The following is a 19116-nucleotide window of genomic DNA, read 5'->3' as shown; positions in this document are numbered from 1 at the left end:
CTGTATTGCCTGTATTATGTGAAGGTATAGTGTCCTGGCAAATAGCTTTTCAACTAGGCATTTCAAAGTTTGTAAACTCCATTTGTAACTACAATAATTTCTTTCAGCGCACCTCTAATTCCATTAATTAGAATTGAAACAATCACTTCGTATGTTTGGCAGCTGATTTAGCCTTAAATGTAGATGAAGAGAAAATTTCTTTAACTTGAATGGGTTAAACTATTCTCACTTTATAAATTTGTTCTTAACGTGTCCTAGAATCAGCATGTTTTCCCCCCAGAGTATCACATGGCAGTCTTTCTTATTTTCCATTTTAATAACAGCTGACAAAAGTTTTTATTTAGGCTTATAATCAGGAGTGATGTTTAATTTTATCTAGCAGTTTTTACATACTACTAGCTCTATACATGTGTTTAAATTATGTTAATAGCGACCTCTACTGGTTATAACTATAGTATCCTGAAAGTGGAATTCTAAAACTTGAGAGAATGGTTTGAAGTGAATTTCATTAGTGTATTAAAGTAGGGAAATTTAGCTTTTATATTAACACGAGTTCCTTCACTTTCAGTGGAAATTCTGATCGAATAAGTGCTAGAAATTAAAGTGAAGTATTTTGTTAAAAATTAATGATCTATGAAGGATTCAAACTCTAATGATGAGCTACAGTGTATAAAAATTACTGTTACCAATGTAAACCCTTGATTTCCATGATGTGTAAATAGTTTTGAAGTAAGGTACTTTTGCATGATGAATGAAGTAAAGAAAAAAAATTCTTAGAGGTTTCAAGTGCAAAATGCTCCTTGAGGTTGTGATTGGTGTTGAAAGGACAAATGAAGGAGAATTGGATTTAGATATTTGCTTCTTGAGCTTAGGTCTTGTTCCTTGAGATTTTATATAAGCAATGGTTAGTCTAATCATTCTTGTCATTAGATTTATCACAGTGAAGTTGAAATTCAGAATATGATTTTCCCCCTAGATATTACAAGGGATGTTTAGTCTCTTACTTGTCTAATTAAGATACTAATACATTGACAGCTATAGTTTTCTCTTAGCTTAAGTATGTTTGCAGTATAAATTATACCATATGTGAAAAGCCTGCTTTGGGGATTCTTTGATTTTAAAAGTAAATTGTAAGTGAAGAGCACTATTTAATATATTTGTTGCTTAGTTGTTATTTTCCTATTTTCCAAGGAACGTGTTCAAAAAAGTTTCCCTCATCCAATTGATAAGTGGGCAATAGCTGATGCCCAATCGGCTATTGAAAAGAGGAAGCGAAGAAACCCTTTATCTCTCCCAGTAGAAAAAATTCATCCTTTACTAAAGGTAAAGCTGAAATACTGCCTTCTTGCCTTTGAAAAGCAAAATAAAACCTATGATTTTCAAACACTAAGAATATATTTTATGGATGATAGTGAATTGAAGAGTAAAATTCTCTCATTTTAATTTTTCCAGGAATTCATGTCATGGGGAGGGATGATATAGCAAAGTATAAGTTGGGCAACATGATTTAAAGTAATTTCATACCAACAAAAATATGCAAATTGAAAGGACTAAGAAAAGTTATAATTGTGAATTTTGTTCATCACAGGTGTTACTAGAACCTCAAAGAGAATTTATAAAACTCCTTTCTTGTTGGTTAGACCTAAGTGTCCCTATAAATCCTTCAAATCATTAGATGTGTAGGGACCTCTGTGAGTCTGCCACAGGGCTATGTGTAATCTTTGAACAAAAACTTTCTAAAGGTTACCTAAACTGCCCAGTCCTACTTCTCATTTAAATCGGTCAGCTGAATCTCTCCAGAACTAGTAGAAAAAAATAATTGCTGGAAACTCTAATAATGCTATTTCTGTTTATTTAATAAAACAAACAAACTCATCAAAAATACAGGTACTATAGTAATTAAAACCTTAATAATACTTTTGATATCAATAATTTTCTATGTACTGTAATACAAGCAAAATACTAATGCTTGCATACATTATCTCTAAGTTTTATTACTCCACAAAGTTACTATTCTCATCCCCAGTTTGTAGAAGAGGTGCCTGAGGCAGAAAGTGATTAAGTGACTTTTAGTCCATGTTCACAGGGCTCAAAGTGATAGTGTTAGAGAACTTAGATCTGTTTGATCTTGTCCAAGATTTAAGATTAACACTTGGATGATGTTTAAGACTGTCCAAAGGTTATGTTTTGTACTTTGGTTTTGGAATAGAAATATCTGCCTATATCTTACTGGTCTGAGGAAGTAAGTGCAAGTTATAGAAAATTACTAAACTATTAGTAATTGCATACTTCTTTATAATTCTCTTTTCATGATTCTTACTAGCCGTATATTGAATTATATTTTAAGAGAATTAACAAATTGAGGTATGTGCATGCTGTATTAATAATGATCCTAAACTTTGAATTTTATGATCTAATTATGGATATCATTTCAATTTATTAATATATTCTTATCACTATAACCATTTAATAGTTTTACATGTCTTTAAAGGTAAATACCACCTGTCCCCAACTTAAGTAAATTTCTTATTTCAAAGTTTTTTTTTTAATCCGATTGTTTAGAAAATAGAATTTGTTTTCCAGTAGGCCCCACAAAATCCCATACTTCCTTTGAAGTCTAATAATACTATTTAACATGCTCTTAATAACCACTGTTGTTCAGTAGAACATAGCATGATTTTTTTTTCCCCATAGAAACAGTTATAGATACCAGGAATGTGCCATTAGGGCTTTGGGATCCCAGGTTCCTTTGGAAAGAAGAATAGAGTAAAATAAGGCTAGTAGATATTCCCAGATACCAATAATACATTAACTTTTGTTCTGCATAAAGAAAAAACGTCTTTTGTTATAGTTAATTCCAGGTATCCTGAATTAGGTAAAGTGAACATTTCTCCCCTCACCCAAACTGGGGCTTCCCTTCCTAGGTTAAGGATGATCTATTTTATAATCTGTACTGCTTAAGTATTTTACATGATCATGGGTAATTTTGCCTTACCTTTGCTTTGCTTACATTTCCAGATAGCAATATGTGTATTATTCCACTTACAATTAAATGTTGTTGATAGTCACAGGCCTCAGTAAAAGTTAAGCTAAATTGTGTATGCTTTTTTATTTTTAATCAGTGTGTGAAATTTGTAATAAGTTATTTTTAAACATGTTTTTCTTTTAATTTTTCAGGAGGTCCTAGGTTATAAAATTGACCACCAGGTTTCTGTTTACATAGTAGCTGTATTAGAATACATTTCTGCAGACATTTTAAAGCTGGTGGGGAATTATGTACGAAATATACGGCATTATGAAATTACAAAACAAGATATTAAAGTGGCAATGTGTGCTGATAAGGTAGGATACTGATCTTCTCTATGTTTTGTTCTTAAATTTTTATTCCTGATTTATTGGATGCTAACATACTATTCAGACAATAAAATTATATATTATGTGTTAGGATATATTTCCAGTAACCTAATAGCAAGTACTCAAGATAACATTTTATGGAAATAGAATATTATATATATATAGTACTAAACTGTCTAAACATGTCATGCAGTTTTTCTTTTATGTGTTCCTGCAAGTGGGTTTAATACTAGTAATAATCTCTTGTTTGTAAAATTCTGTAAATTATTTCGGTTGGGACACTTAGAAGATTATGGATTTTTTTTTTTTTTTAAGATTTTATTTATTTATTTCACAGAGAGAGACACAGCAAGAGAGGGAACACAAGCAGGGGGAGCAGGAGAGGGAGAAGCAGGCTTCCGCGGAGCAGGGAGCCCGATGCGGGACTCGATCCCAGGACCCTGGGATCATGACTTGAGCCGAAGGCAGACTTAACGACTGAGCCACCCAGGCGCCCCAAGATCATGGATTTTTAAAACAAATTTTGAAAATGTAAAAATACTAAACTCTTGAGAGTTTTATTTCAATACTTAACTATCTGTAGCTACTACTTGTATGGTTTTATTATAATGATATTAAGAGCAGACATTTATCGAAAGTTAAGCATATATGAAATTTATCTCATTTGGTCTTTCTGGTACCCCCAAGGTAGATGGTCTTATAAAAGGGAAACTGAAGTTCAGAGAGATAAAGAAATTGGTCCAGAATTTTCTGAGAAGTTTCAAAGCCTAGACTCAAACTCTTAGATCTGGGTCTAAAGCTTTTAGTTATTGCACTAGATTGCCTCGATATTTTCATTTTCTAAAAATGACTTTGTAGAAAAGAAAATATTTTCTGATGAAGCATTTCAATCCTTTTTTTTTTCTCACTATACTCTTACTGGTTTGGAATATTCTTTCTGATTAGTAAGTCCACTTAATTATGTTCTAGTGCTTATTTGTTCTTTCAGAATGTAAACATACAGAGTAAAAATCACCTGATCTGAGGAAGGATTTCAAATGTATTGATATTTTTAAATGAAGAAGTATTTGGTTTTTAAAATAGTTTTTTTTTCAGTAAATGTAAAATATTTGATACTTTTAAATAAATCAGATAAGTAAAATATTTTTGAGTATATACTGTGAGCTCACCACAGGGAGGAGATGCAAAAGAAGTATAAAACAAGGCTCCAGGGGCACCTGGGTGGCTCAGTCCATTAAGCATCTGCCTTCCGCTCTGGTCATGATCCTGGGGTCCTGGAATCGAGCTGTCCAGCTCCCTGATTAGCAGGAAGCCTCCTTCTCCCTTTTCCTCTGCCCCGCCACCTGCTCGTGCTCTCTCTCTCTCAAATAAATAAGTAAAATCTTAAAAAAGAAAAAAGGCTCCAGATGAAGGGAAACTTATATTTGTGAAACAAGCAGAAAGTAATCCAAGATAAAATATTATTTCATTGTGTTATAGGTATAGTGATGTAGAAATTTACGGAAGTGGAAAGATGAGGTTTTAGCAAGAGTAATAATAGTAGACTTCTTTGAATAGTAGACTTCTTTAATAATAATAAGGACTGGTTTGATCAGTCTCCCACAAATGTAATCAAGGGGGCCAATTAGCGGACTGTGAATTATTCAGATACAGGGTGGTGAGGCCTTGGAATGAGGTGAGGTGGTAATGGCAAGGGTGTGAAGCAGGAAAGTTAAGTCAGAGAGAAATCCAACATAGAATTGGGGAACAAACTTGAAGTAATAGGTTAACAAGAGAGACAGATACTAGTATTGGTAGAGGACTTGGAGGAGGCAGTTTGGATATTAGATAGAGAATTCTGTTTTAGAGAAGATACACAGGGGGCAGTGGCGAGAAGAGATTATTGTGTATCTGCTTTTTATCACTTAAGAACTGTATTCAAAGAGCAACTTAGGGTGTGTAACTTTGACTATAATTCATATTTTATTGTACTTGTTTTATATCTCTGTCTAGGTATTAATGGACATGTTTCATCAAGATGTAGAAGATATAAATATATTATCTTTAACTGATGAAGAGCCTTCCACCTCAGGAGAGCAAACTTATTATGATTTGGTAAAAGCATTTATGGCAGAAATTCGACAGTACATAAGGGAACTAAATTTAATTATAAAAGTTTTTAGAGAGCCCTTTGTCTCCAACTCAAAATTGTTTTCAGCTAATGTAAGTATTGTTGTGTACACATATATCATTGCATGTGTTGTTAATTTTGCATGACCACTCAAATTTGAATTTGTGTAGTTCATGATTGCTAATTTGTCAAATTTTTTTTTAAGTTGTGGGATTTAATTCATAGTGACTATGATCTCAGATTTGCTACAACAGGTTCAATAAATTCAACATCAAAAATTAAAAGACAGGGACCCTGGGTGGCTCAGCCGTTAAGTGGCTGCCTTTGGCTCAGGTCATGATCCCAGCGGCATGGGATCAAGCCCTGAGCCCCACATTGGGCTCCCTGCTCCGCGGGAAGCCTGCTTCTCCCTCTCATACTCCCCTTGCTTGTGTTCCCTCTCTCGCTGTCTCTTTCTCTGTCAAATAAATAAATAAAATCTTTTTAAAAAAATTAAAAGACAAAATCTAAACTAGACTGAACTATAAGTACAAATGAACTTAAAGAATCTTCTGTGTACTCCAGGGAATAAAGCCTCTTGTTAAGGTGGAAGATTTTTTTGTTTAATTTGACTCACTTGAGTCGTTCAGCTAACACTTCATCAGTGCTGCCTATATATGTTGTTAGGCATCAGATAGTACTTGGCAACAGGGATTCAAAGATGAATACAACAGTTCCTTCCCTCAAATTGAGTCTAGTCAAGATTGAAATGTAAACTTAATATTAAATGGCAATATAGTGTGGTAATTACCATAATAGAAGTGTGACAATAATATTTTGAGGAGCAAAAAGAGAGAGCCAGTAACGTTGAAAATTAGAGAAGGGATCACTGATCTTACAATAGTAATCAAACCAACCTGATTGAATCCTGGGGAAATGCTGAGTGGTGAGAACAATTGAGACTGTCTAAGAGAATTACATCTCGGAATTCCTAGAAGTCTAGCCATGGATGACTGATGGAAAAGTAGTGCTTACTACAGAAGCTGAGACTGAGGCTCAAGGTATGGCAATGAATGACCATTAAAAGTTACAGGAGTAGTTTATGAGTTGCACAAATCTTTAAATAGAGTAAAAAAACATTGAATTGTTCATTTTAAATGGATGAATTGCATTCTATGTGAATTTTACCTCAGTAAAGTTGCTTTTAGGGACGCCTGGGTGGCTCAGTCGGTTAAGTGGCTGCCTTCGGCCCAGGTCATGATCCCAGGGTCCTGGGATCAAGTCCCACATTGGGCTCCTTGCTCAGCAGGGAACCTGCTTCTCCTTCTCTCTCCTGCTGCTTGTGCTCTCTCTGTCAAATAAATAAAATCTTAAAAATAAATAAATAAATAAAGTTGCTTTTAAAAATAAAGGAGCAAAGGGGCACCTGGCTGTCTCAATTGGTGGAGAGTGTGACTCTTGATCTTGGAGTTGTGAGTTCAAGCCCCAAGAGATTACTTAAAAATAAAATTTTTAAAAATAAAAATGCTGGGGTGGCTCAGTTGGTTAAGCATCTACCTTAGGCTCAGGTCATGATCCCAGGGTCCTGGGATCGAGTCCCACATCGGGCTCCTGCCTCAGCAGGGAGCTTGCTTCTCTCTCTGCATGCTGCTCCCGCTGCTTGTGCTCTCTCTCTCTCTGACAAATAAATAAATAAACTATTTTTTTTAATTAATAAAAATAAAGGAGTAAAGAATAGGTAAAGATCTCTTAAGACACAAAAATCAAGAACCATAAAATAAAAAATTAATGAATTGGACTTCAATGAAATGAAAAACTTTTGCTCTTCTAAAGACACTGTCATACAAATAAAAAGGTAAGCCACAGATTGGTAGAACGTATTTGCAATACATATATCTAACAAAGGACTTGAATCCAGAGTATATAAGGAGCTTTTACAATTCAATAATTGGAATAACAGCCTGATATTTTTAAGTGGGTAAAAAATTAACACACTTTATGAAAGAAGCTATATGCTCAACATCAGTAGCCTATGGAAATGCAAATTAAGACCACAATGAAATACTACTACAAACTCATTAGATAGAAAGGCTGTAATTAAAAAGACTGGCAATACCAAATGCTGAAAAGAATGTGGAGCAATTGCTTATGGGAATGTAATCTAGTACAAATACTTAGGAAAAGAGTTTGGGTGTTTTGTGTAACATTAAAAATAAACTAGCCGTACTACCGGCAATTCCACTGCTAGGTTTTTACCCAGAAGAAATGAAAACATGTCCACACGGGGCGCCTAGGTGGTTCAGTCCTTAAGTGTCTGCCTTCCGCTCAGGTCATGATCCCAGAGTCCTGGGATGAGCCCCACCTCAGGCTCTCTGCTCTGCGGGAAGCCTGCTTCTCCCTCTCCCACTCCCCCTGCTTGTGTTCCCTCTCTCGCTGTCTCTCTCTGTCAATAAACAAAATCTTTAAAAAAAAAGAAAGAAAACAGGTCCACACAAAACTTGTTCGTGAGTGTTCATAGCAGCTTTATTTGTAATGGCCCCAAACTGGAAACAACCCAAATATCCATCAACAGGTAAATGGATATACAAATTGTGGTATGTCCATACAATGGAATACTACTCAGAATTAAAAGGAATGAAGTAGTTGTAAAAGCAACAGTATGGATGCATCTCAAAACCATTAGCTAAGAAACTAGACAAATAAGATGATCTATGATTCCATTTTTTTTAATATTCTAGAATTCTAATCTGTAGTGACAGAAAGCAGATTACTGGTTTCCTGGGGGCAATAGTGGTGATTAATGGGGATGGGGCATAAGGAAACTTTTTAAGGTAATAAGACTGTTTTATATCTTGACTATGGTGATGGTTACAAGAGTGAATAACTACATAAAATCTCATCCAAAAGTACATCAAAATAGGTTTATCTTATTGGATATGAATCCTGCTTCAAAGTTGATTTGAAAAAAAAAAAGTCACTACTAAAAATAATCAAATCAGAAAAATAGTAACTGAATAATTGTAAATTAATTCTTGTTTTTCAATTACCTAGACATTTTTCTAAAAGTTAAAATTGACAATATTCAGTTTTGTGAGGGTTTGGTCAAACTGTGACTCCCATATACTACTTGTGGGAGGGTAAATCAGTGGACTCTTTTTTTTTTTTTTTTTAAGATTTTATTTACTTATTTGACAGAGAGAGACACAGCGAGAGGGAACACAAGCAGGGGGAGTGGGAGAGGGAGAAGTAGGCTTCCCGCAGAGCAGGGAGCCCGATGCGGGGATCGATCCCAGAACCCTGGGATCATGACCTGAGCGGAAGGCAGACGCTTAACGACTGAGCCACCCGGGCGCCCCCCAGTGGACTCTTTTTAAGAAGATATCCATTGACATTTTAAATATGTAACCCCATGGTAGAAGTCTATCCAGGAATCTAACCTACAGAAAATCTTACAGAAGTCAGTAGGTGTTGTATTGAGCATTCTTGTATGCATGTGTATTTGTAATAAAAATGAGATGATAGACAAATAGAATGAAGAAATGAAGTAAAAGGGGACTACATATGGACTCATGGAATTTTTTGTCACTACTGGTAGAACAAGAACAAGAGCTTGGCATGTCAGGAGAAGGCCCAGATAAGAGAAGAGCTGAGGCAATTAGGAAGCACGCATAAGCACTTAGGCTACATATCAAAGTAGGGTGCTTATTGTGAAGGAAAGCACTGTATGACTGAATTGCTAACTGAACTAGCCATTGTCTTCATGAAACACTACCTAAAAGAATGACTGACAGACTGTGGTTTTTCAGACTTGTGTATTTGGCAGACATTTCTCAAAAACAAATGAAATACCTGTCGCTTCAAGGAAAGTGACAGTATTTGTTGATAGTGTTAAAAATTGAACTTTCAAATGAAAACAATTTTGGAAAATTTTTATCCACTCACACTATCTGTGGTGATCCTAATGGATTTGGTCTTCTAAAATTCTATAGTGAAATGTGTTAAATGTGTTAACATTTGGAAGATTTGTGGAATTCAGTGGACTACTACTTTCCAAGTGACCAAATTCATAATGCTACAAAAACACACATGGGTAAAGGATCCATTCAGAGTTTAATATAGACTGATGGATTTTAATGTAGAAATACAAAAATAATACGGTTTCAGATTCCACGTTGCAACTAACGTTTAAGAAACTACCATTTGTTGAGTTTTGGTGTAATATCATAAAAGGCCATTCACTCCATTTATATGAAATGTCCAGAATAGGCAAATCCATGGAGATAGAAAGTAGATTAGTGGTTGTCAGCCCCTGGGCAGAAAAGAAGAATGGAGAATGCTGCTAATGGATGTAGACCTTCTCTCTGGGGTGATGAAGATATTCTGGAATTTGATAGTGGCGATAAATGAACAGCTCTGAATATGTGAAAACCATTGAATAGTGCACTTTAAAAGGGTGAATTTTATGGTATGTGACTTATATCTCAAAAAACTGCACTGAAAAAAAAAGATCTGTAATATTAAAATATTCCTCCCTTTTCCAACTATCTGTGTAAAGCTGGATTTTCTTCGCTTTAATCAAAAACAATGTATCACAACAGATTAAATGCAGCTACCTTCTTTTAAGCTAGATGGTAGAGAGTTGCACAAATGTAAAACAATGCCATTCTTCTCTGAATTTTTTTGGTTTTAAAAGTAGTTTTCATAAAAGTACTGTATATTATTTTGAGAACCACTGACCTAAAGAAATGTATTTGCAAATTGTATACCTTTGCAAAAAGAATTCTTGAATTGTCTTTTACTTGCATTTGTAAGTTAAAATTTCTCAGTGTATTTGCCATGTTAAATTTCGTGATTATAAAAGACTTACTGGCTCAGAATTTGTTTTTTATTCTATAACCTAACTGAATTTGTTTTTCCTCCCAACAGGATGTAGAAAATATATTTAGTCGTATAGTAGATATACATGAACTTAGTGTAAAGTTACTGGGCCATATAGAAGATACTGTGGAAATGACTGATGAAGGTAGCCCCCATCCCTTAGTAGGAAGCTGCTTTGAAGACTTAGCTGAAGTAAGTACTTTATAATTATACACCAAAAAAAGTCTGTATAAAAGCTCTACATTTGCATTAAAATTGGAATCTTAATTCTTGTTTCCATCTGAAATCATAGATATTAACTGCTGACTGCTCTGTCATACTGTCCATTCCTCAGAGGCTCATTGTCAACATTTGTTTCTATTATCTTACGAAACCCACAAAAAAAGTAGTCTCTCATCCATTATAAAAAAGCAGATCCCACAGAGGGGAGGCATTTACAGCTGACAGTCCATCATCTTGTCTTTTATAACAAAGCTAAGAAAAGTCCATGAATGCCGTCATTGAAGAAGCCACGGAAGTTGGACCTGAGGTTAGACTACTTGTGTCCCAACCTCAATTCTGCTACTTAGTTGTATGTGACTGTGGGCAGTTTATCTCCAATCTTTAAATCCCCATATCTGTATTTCTAAAATAGGGATAATAATAGTAGGACTCAGGATTTTTGTGAAAATTAAAGTAACCTACCTAAAATATTTAGCTAACCACCTTCACACAGTAAGCTATTCAATATATGATAACTGTACATTATTATTTAGAATAGGAGGAGTGAAATGAATAGGAAAATCAGGTCTAGGACCTAGATGAATAAAATGTTATGGGGGTGGAAAAACAGTAACCTTCTCCGTGGGTACTAAAATGCTAAAATATAGGATTTAGTCCTAATAAGTTAGCATTGGTAGTCATTCTGAGATTTTTAGCTCTTACTTTGTTCTTACTCTAAAATCCACAAATACAGGGTTGAGTTTGTAAAACAAAAAACTTAAGATTTTCAGGCTAAATAGTATGGTAAATACTACCTAAGCTTCATGACAGCCCCTCCACTCTTGCTTCAAACACATAGAAGTCGTAAAGTGTTTTTGTTTTTTTTTTAAAGGAATATACATAACTAGACTCAAAAATAAGATCAGAGATAGAGTAAGCATTCAAGGTAATGAGCTCCTGTAGTTGGGTGTTCAGCTCTTGAGGATAATGAAGACTAAATGTGCTCCATGAAAGTGAGCAGGACTTCTTGCTTCAAGACCCTGATTGTAAGAGGATGCTGGGGAAATCCCATCAACTTCCTCCCTGCAAGGTTCTATAGGAAGTCGTGGACTTGAGATAGGGAAACAGAAACACTGCCTTATAACAAAAATACTTTAAAACTTAACAAATTATCTTACAGTATTAAGCCAGTATGATTACAGAGCCTGAGACCCCAAAATCACTTACAGAGCAGGTTCAGGTCTAGAAGACTGACCATAAAGGGATGGGAGAGAAAAAAAGGAAACCAAAAACTAAAAGCCTCCCCCTAAGAAGTCTGCATAATACAGAATTCCAAAATACAAGACAAATTCTGATGTTTAGAGTGCTACCTAACAAAATCAACAACTAGAAAATAAATTCATTCCTGATGAAATTAATTTTGTATAATAGACATGCAGAGTTTAAAAAAGAAGTTTAGGGTGCTCAGAGAGATAAATACAGAAATATGAACTATTTATAAAGACGATGTTGTGAAACAAAAATAGGTGGAAAGAAAATAACAGGTAAGTATCAAAAGAAACAGGGATATTGGGAATTAAATATAAATAAAAACTCAATATGTAGTAAACATTTGCTAAACCTAGTTCAAGGAGAAAATGAATGAATTGGAAAAAGGAATTGAGGAATTCACTGAAAATGTGACACAGAGAAACCACAATTAGAATATGAAAGGATAGCTAAGAGTAATAAAGGCCACATTGAAGGGCTTTAATATCATCTAATAGTTTCAGATAAAGAATGATGGAGAAGAAATATTTGAAGAGGTAAAAATTGAGAATTTACCAGAAACGAAGACCTGAGTTCCCAGATCAGAAATGAATTCCAAATACTGGACAGGATAAATAAAAATAAGCCTACAGCCAAAAACATGGTGAAACTATAGAACATCAAGGATAAAGAGAAAATCTTAAAAGCTGTGAGAGAGAAGAGAGTAGTACTTGAAAAGGAACTACAATTAGAATGACAGAATGCTTCTCTTTAACAAGAGAGGCTAGCAGTTGAGTGGTAGCTTCAAGTACTAAGCGAAAATAGAACTTTCTGCCCAATTAAACTTTTATTCAAGAGTGAGTTCAAACTTTAAGATAATAAAGCTTGCAGAAACAAATGTAAGAGATCTTCATGACCTTAGAATAAGCAAAGCTTTCTTTAAACAAGACACTAAAACCATGAAAAGATTGATAAACTGGACTTCATTAAAGGTAAACATCTGTATCAATAACCAAAATTAAGAGAGTGCAAAGGCAAGCTGTAGATGGCGGGACAATATTTGTAGCATCTATAGCCAATGAAGGACTCCTATCTAGAGTATGTAAAATCAGTAACTTAAAGACAGCTTGTTTTTTTTAGAAAATAGACAAAAGACCTAAGCAGGTATTTCCTGAAAAAAGAAAAGGTGTTCAACATCATTTATTCATCAAGGAAATGCAATTTAAAACCATTGAACAGTTGGAACTCTACATTGATGGGGATGGGATATAAATTGGTACAGCCCCTTCAGTAAAATGTTTGGCTTATCTACTAAAATTAAGCATACACTGTACCAAATGATCCAGCAGTTTCACTCTTGGCATATACCAAACAAAAATGGGTGCCTGTGTTTACCAAAAAACATGTTTAAGAATGTTCATAGCAGGTTTATTCATGATGGATAATTTGTCATATATTCACACAGTGAAATGCTATATGGCAATAAAAAAAAATGAACTACCAATTTTAAAAAAAAGGGCAACAGGGGCACCTCGGTGGCTCAGTCGTTAAGCATCTGCCTTTGGCTCAGGTCATGATCCCAGGGTCCTGGGATCAAGCCCCTCATCGGGCTCCCTGCTCCACGGGAAGCCTGCTTCTCCCTCTCCCACTCCCCCTGTTTGTGTTCCCTCTCTTGCTGTATCTCTCTCTGTCAAATAAATAAATAAAATCTTAAAAAAAATTTTTTTTTAAAGGGCAATATATGGTGAACCGTATAAGGACATTCAAAATACTATGTAATTCCAGTTGTAGGAAGTTCAAAAACATGTAAACATGGCAAACCCAAGATTTATGTAGTATTAGAACTATTAGGCAAGTTCAGTATAGTTGCCACATAAAAGATTAGCATAAAAATTGATAGCATTACTATGCTCAGTTATCACCCATTGAATACATGACATTAAAGGAAAAATACTCCACTATAGAAACAAAACTATAAGACACTCAGAAATAAGCCCAGTAAATACTCTAGACCAGTTAAGAAAATCATAAAATAATTAGATTCATAAAGAAGATCTGAATAAGTAGAAATACATATTATGTTCATGTATTGAAAGACTCAGTAGTATAATGATACTAGTTGTCTCCCAATAATCTCTAAATCCAGTGCATAGCAAACTAGGCCTAAAACTCATGTGGAAGAATGAAGGGACAAAAATTAAAATTTTGAGGAAGAACCAGTTATGAGGATTTGTCTTGTCAAATTTTAAAATTTATTATGTAGCCACAGTAAATAAAGAGTGTAGCACTGGTGTAGGTATAAACAGTGCAACAGAATAGAGTGCCCTGAAAAAAATACATGTACACACGATCTGTGACCAAGATTGCATTATTAACCAGTAGAGAAAGAACAAACGAATTAAAAAATGATGCTGGGTCAAAACTGGTTATCCATGTGGAAAGAAAAAATTCCATCCTTAGCTCACTTCAAAGCCAAGTTATCAGCAGATTAAAAATCTAAAAATGGAAAGCAAACTTTAAAAGTTCAGAAGCGAATTTAGGAGAATATGTTTATGACTTTGAGATAGAAAGGTTTTCTCAAAGAACAGAGTGCAAACCATAAAAGATTAAAATTCTAAAAATTCTTTTTACAAAAAGACACTATAAAGTTATGAGAAACATGAAAGAATGAATTTGAACTTTTTGCCTCATACCATATACAAACATAAAATGGATCTAATATTAGAGCTAAAATTATAAAACTTAGAAGAAAGCATGGCTAAGTCTTCACAACCTTGGCTTCAGCAAAGGATTCTTAGATCTGACACCCAAAGCATGAGCTACAAAAGAAAAAATACATAATTTAGATTTGGGTGCTAATAGGAGGGAGTGAGATGTGATTCTAAAAGGGCAACAGGAAGAGGGGCACCTGACTGGCTTAGTCAGTGGAGCGTGCGATTTGATCGCGGGTTGTGAGTTTGAGCCCCAGATTGGGTGTAGAGATTACTTAAAAAAAATAAAACCTTAAAAAAACCTTTCTTACAAAAAGGCAGTAAGAGAGATCCCTGTGGTGATAGAAATGTTGCATACTTTACTACGTCAGTGTCAATGGCCAGATTGTGATATTGCACTATATTGTACTATTGCAAAATGTTACCGTGATGGGAAACTGACAGTGTGCACACAGGATCTTTCTATGTTACTTCTTGTAACTGCATGTGAATCTAAATTATCTCAAAAAATACATATTTATACAATAGAATGTTATAGAGTTTAGAATTAATGAATGGAAGAAACCACATTAATCCAAATGGATAAATCTTGGACACAACTTTGAATGTAAAGTGCAAATTGCAAAAGAATTGCCTTATTTCTTGATACATATGTAATTATAAAAACATACATGGGAATGATAAAATTCAAATTCAGGACAGTGATTTCCTTTGGGGATCAGTAAGGGAGGAGATAAGCTTGCGAAAGGGAGCTCAGGAGGATCAATTACCATGATACTTTTTTTTTTTTTTTTAAACTGAAACAAGTATTATAAGATGTTGAACTATTTTGAGCTACATGGTGAATATAGTTATGTTAGGTTGTTCTCTGTTTTTCTGTGTGTTTAGAATACTTTATATTTTTAATCATTAATACATAATATATTGATAATTAAATTTTTTTGTGAATCTTCTAAGTATTGAATTTTAACCAGTAAACTAACCATAAAATCAGTTAACTTATACAAGGATTCTTAGAAGTGCTTGCAATTCTACAAATTTATTCTGAAGAATAAAACTGTGTGATGAGAGGTTGGATTCCTAGTTAGTAGTTAGGTTTTTTTTTCCTATTGAAATTAGCTGTTTAGAATGATAATACTGGGGACTGTTTATTCAGTGCTTCCTATGTGCATGCATAGTAAGCATTTTGCATATGATGTCTTGTTTAATTCCTAAAACAACCCCCTTGAAATTAGGTATTATTCATTTTCCAATGAAGAAACTGGCTTAGTTTATCAAAGCTCACACGATCAGAATTGGAATCTGGGTCTCTGTGACTCTAAAGTTATGCTCTTAAGCCACTTTGCTGTATAGCCTTTATTTTATATATATATAGTTGTCCTAAAAATTCTGTAGTAAATTAGAGTTTATTGAAAGAGGGGGAGGGCAAACATTATCTGCTGTACAAGATGATTTCTAGAGTTCAAGAGACCCACGATAAAAGCATCAAATCACATTTTTATTCCTCTTTCCCATCTACTCTGTTCATACCTGACTCCTTTCTGTTACTGTTGTTGAAACCTTACTATCCATTCTTGGAAAATCTACAGTGGACTGCAATTTCCAGTGTTATATTACCATAGAAATTTTTAGTTGGGAAAGTAGTTGAAGGAGTTGAAATTGGGAAATGAATCAGGAGCCAGTTAAGGAATTCGGATGACTTAGAACTTTATATGCTATATTATATTTCACAAAGACTCAGGTCTTCTGATTTCTGATCTTGTATTTTTATTATTCAGTCTTTCCTTAAAAAAAAAAAAAGTATTATTCAGTCTCTCCTTAAAAAAAAAAAAATCTAAGAAACAACATTAAGGGTAATGAACATAAACATCATTTGTGCTGTCAGTCCCTCTTCCTTCTGTACTCCTCCACTAGATGTCCTCTTCCTCTTTCTAGAATTCCCCATCCTAGAATGAGCTCTTGCTAGAATCTAGAGTACAATTTTCCTGTTTTTTTGTTTTTTTAAACCAGGAATAGGGCATAGGATGGCTCCTGCTAAAATCAAGACAACGGTTCTCTTTTTCCTCAGGAATCATCAAAACCAATAGATTGTACTCTTTTAGACCTAACCATGAAAATTGTTTAGTTTATTAATGATTGATGATAATAGAATTTTTGGCAATTTGGATTAAACTCTTGTTTAATTGCTTGTGAAAACTGTAACAATGAATTTTAGATGATATAAACTGTTACCTCCGGCTTAAAGACTGTGAAAGTAAAAGTCTACCACTAAGTAATAACCATGAGAAAATAAATGTTGGGCACCCATATTCTAAAGGTTTATACTTAACCTCGTTGTTGATGTCTGTATTCATTGTTGTTCCGGCTAAACTTTGTTTTCCAGAACCAAAAGTCTTGCCATTCTTACGACCACTTTTGTTGATAATCCTGTACTAGAATCCTTTGAGGAGAGGTGTCATAACATATAAGGATGCCATTATTCGTCAGAAAGAACTGATTTACTTACTCTCTTACTGGAGAATATTAAACTTACCGTATTAAAATCATAATTAATAGCCCTGTAATTTTGTTGGGAGGCTTTAAAAGAAGTACATAATTGTGCTAGCTTAGGTGTACCTATAATTTAATCTTTCTGTATTTCTGGTGGTAAGTTATTTATATTTTAACTTGGAAAAAGATTATGTTTTACCTTTTTATTTTCTAAGGAACTGGCATTTGATCCATATGAATCATATGCTCGAGATATTTTACGGCCTGGTTTTCATGATCGCTTCCTTAGTCAGTTATCAAAGCCTGGAGCGGCACTCTATTTACAGGTATAGTAATTTTTAAAACAAGATATATGATGTCTGAAAAGTAAACTTAAAAAAAATTAATTACTTTGTTTTTTAGTCAATAGGCGAAGGTTTCAAAGAAGCTGTTCAGTATGTTTTACCCAGGCTACTTCTAGCCCCTGTTTACCACTGTCTACATTACTTTGAACTTTTGAAGGTAAGAAAACTCTTACTGCTATTTATAAAACATTCAAATGTGATGCAATTTTTTTTATCAGTTTATTTGTGAATTATTATGTGAGCACCCGTGAACATTGGTCTATATCTAATTGCTTTTTCTAGTTAAGAATAAAATGTAAATGAATCTGCAAAAGAGTGGCATATTTTCTCTAGTTTTAATAGTGAATTTTAAAGCAGTCATCAGATATTTTTATCTTGTGCCCTTTTTGCATACAGGGTCAGTTGTTTGGAAACAACCTTGGACTTACGCATCCATGTCTCCATTTGGGGACCTCAGCAGATTGATTCAAGGACTTAGATAAGGGACCCAATATAGAGAGAATGCCAAAGAAATGGAGAATATTAATCACCTAATTTTCATTGCTCAAGTTTGTAACTGTCTCTATAAAACTGCTTAACATTACTTTAGAAATAGTAAACTATGTATAATCCCAGTAAAAATTTCTTATTTGATCACAGTTCAAAATATTCAATTTAAGAAACACTGAAAGGAAAGGATTTTGATTTTTTCCCCCTTTTCCTTTTTCACACTTAAATTAAGGAAAAAGGGACCCTTAGTCTGTATAAGTTATAATTCATTGGTGTAGCTCAAAGTGATTTACTTTTAAACTTCTTATGTATGTATCTAATGATGTCTCCTTTGGCTTATGGATAATATGTCCTAAGAAAACATCAATTTTTTTTTCAAAAATTTAAAATAAGGGATGAAATAATAAACATACTCTGTTTACTCTTAATGAACTAGCCCCATAGAGACAAAATAAGACATGGGTTAGGACTATTATTTCTTTAACTTTTAAAAGAATGTTTGCTTCATTAAAGAAAAATTCTATTTAATATCACGATTTTGTTATGGAGAATTTATTAGCAGAAATTATATTTACAGTTTGCAGGAGTACATGCTGAAATGGGCTCTCTATAATGAATCAGTGAACGAAGTCCCATCTTTTTACATTGTAGGAATTTGGACCTTAGTTAGATTTCTCAAGTAGGAATGTATGAACTGGAGAAAGACCAAGGGAGTTAAAGGATTTAATCACCAAGCAGAATTACAGAGCTCTTAGCTCTCCATTCTAGACTGAAAACAGCATACCATTTAAGGTCTTTGGTAATATAGAATGATTATTTTAAGAGGATAATCAAGAGGAGGCATTTGTTATACAAAACCATTCTTTACAAAGAATTTATTATGACAAACCATAGTCCTAACAGGATATTTGCAAACAAGTTTGTTATATAGAATCCTTGTTCATAATAGTTTATTTGATAATGGGATTTTAACCTGAGACAGTAATGACATTCTGAAGCATTAAAGGCCAAATGAAACCTAGAAGCAGTTATTAATTTATAAGAAAGAACAAGAAGCTTTGATGAAGGTTGAGAAGGCTGTAAAATCTAATCAGCTTAATAATATAGGAAATTATTTACTTCCCCCCCAAATACAGGCAATTAAAATTTTTTAAATTGTAAGTTGTGGTAGTAGAGTTTTTATTTTAAAACATCATTCAGCAATTTAAAAGATTTCTACTGGTTTAAGCATATGTATCCCTAGTTCATCTTACTGCCTAAAGTTCCGTTGCAGAATTAGCAGTATATTGAGTGGGAAACCTTGCCTAATTAA

The 19116-nt window shown here is 33.9% G+C and overlaps 1 protein-coding gene across 3 annotated transcripts in view; it reads left to right on the top strand.

The window, feature by feature from the left end:
* Nucleotides 1–19116, top strand: part of SOS1 (SOS Ras/Rac guanine nucleotide exchange factor 1) — a 136657-nt gene that overhangs the window by 65261 nt on the left and 52280 nt on the right. For all 3 annotated transcript variants that reach the window (XM_078056214.1, XM_078056213.1, XM_078056215.1), the window contains exons 3-8: nt 1192–1323; nt 3178–3342; nt 5347–5556; nt 10370–10513; nt 17187–17297; nt 17374–17472. In XM_078056214.1, the coding sequence (XP_077912340.1) occupies nt 1192–1323; nt 3178–3342; nt 5347–5556; nt 10370–10513; nt 17187–17297; nt 17374–17472 (861 nt within the window). The remainder of the gene's footprint in view (nt 1–1191; nt 1324–3177; nt 3343–5346; nt 5557–10369; nt 10514–17186; nt 17298–17373; nt 17473–19116) is intronic.

Source organism: Halichoerus grypus, chromosome 10 (assembly GCF_964656455.1).
Source record: "Halichoerus grypus chromosome 10, mHalGry1.hap1.1, whole genome shotgun sequence".
NCBI classification, from domain to species: Eukaryota; Metazoa; Chordata; class Mammalia; order Carnivora; family Phocidae; genus Halichoerus; species Halichoerus grypus.
Note: the sequence above shows the minus strand (reverse complement) of the source record. Positions and strands in the feature narration are given on the sequence as shown.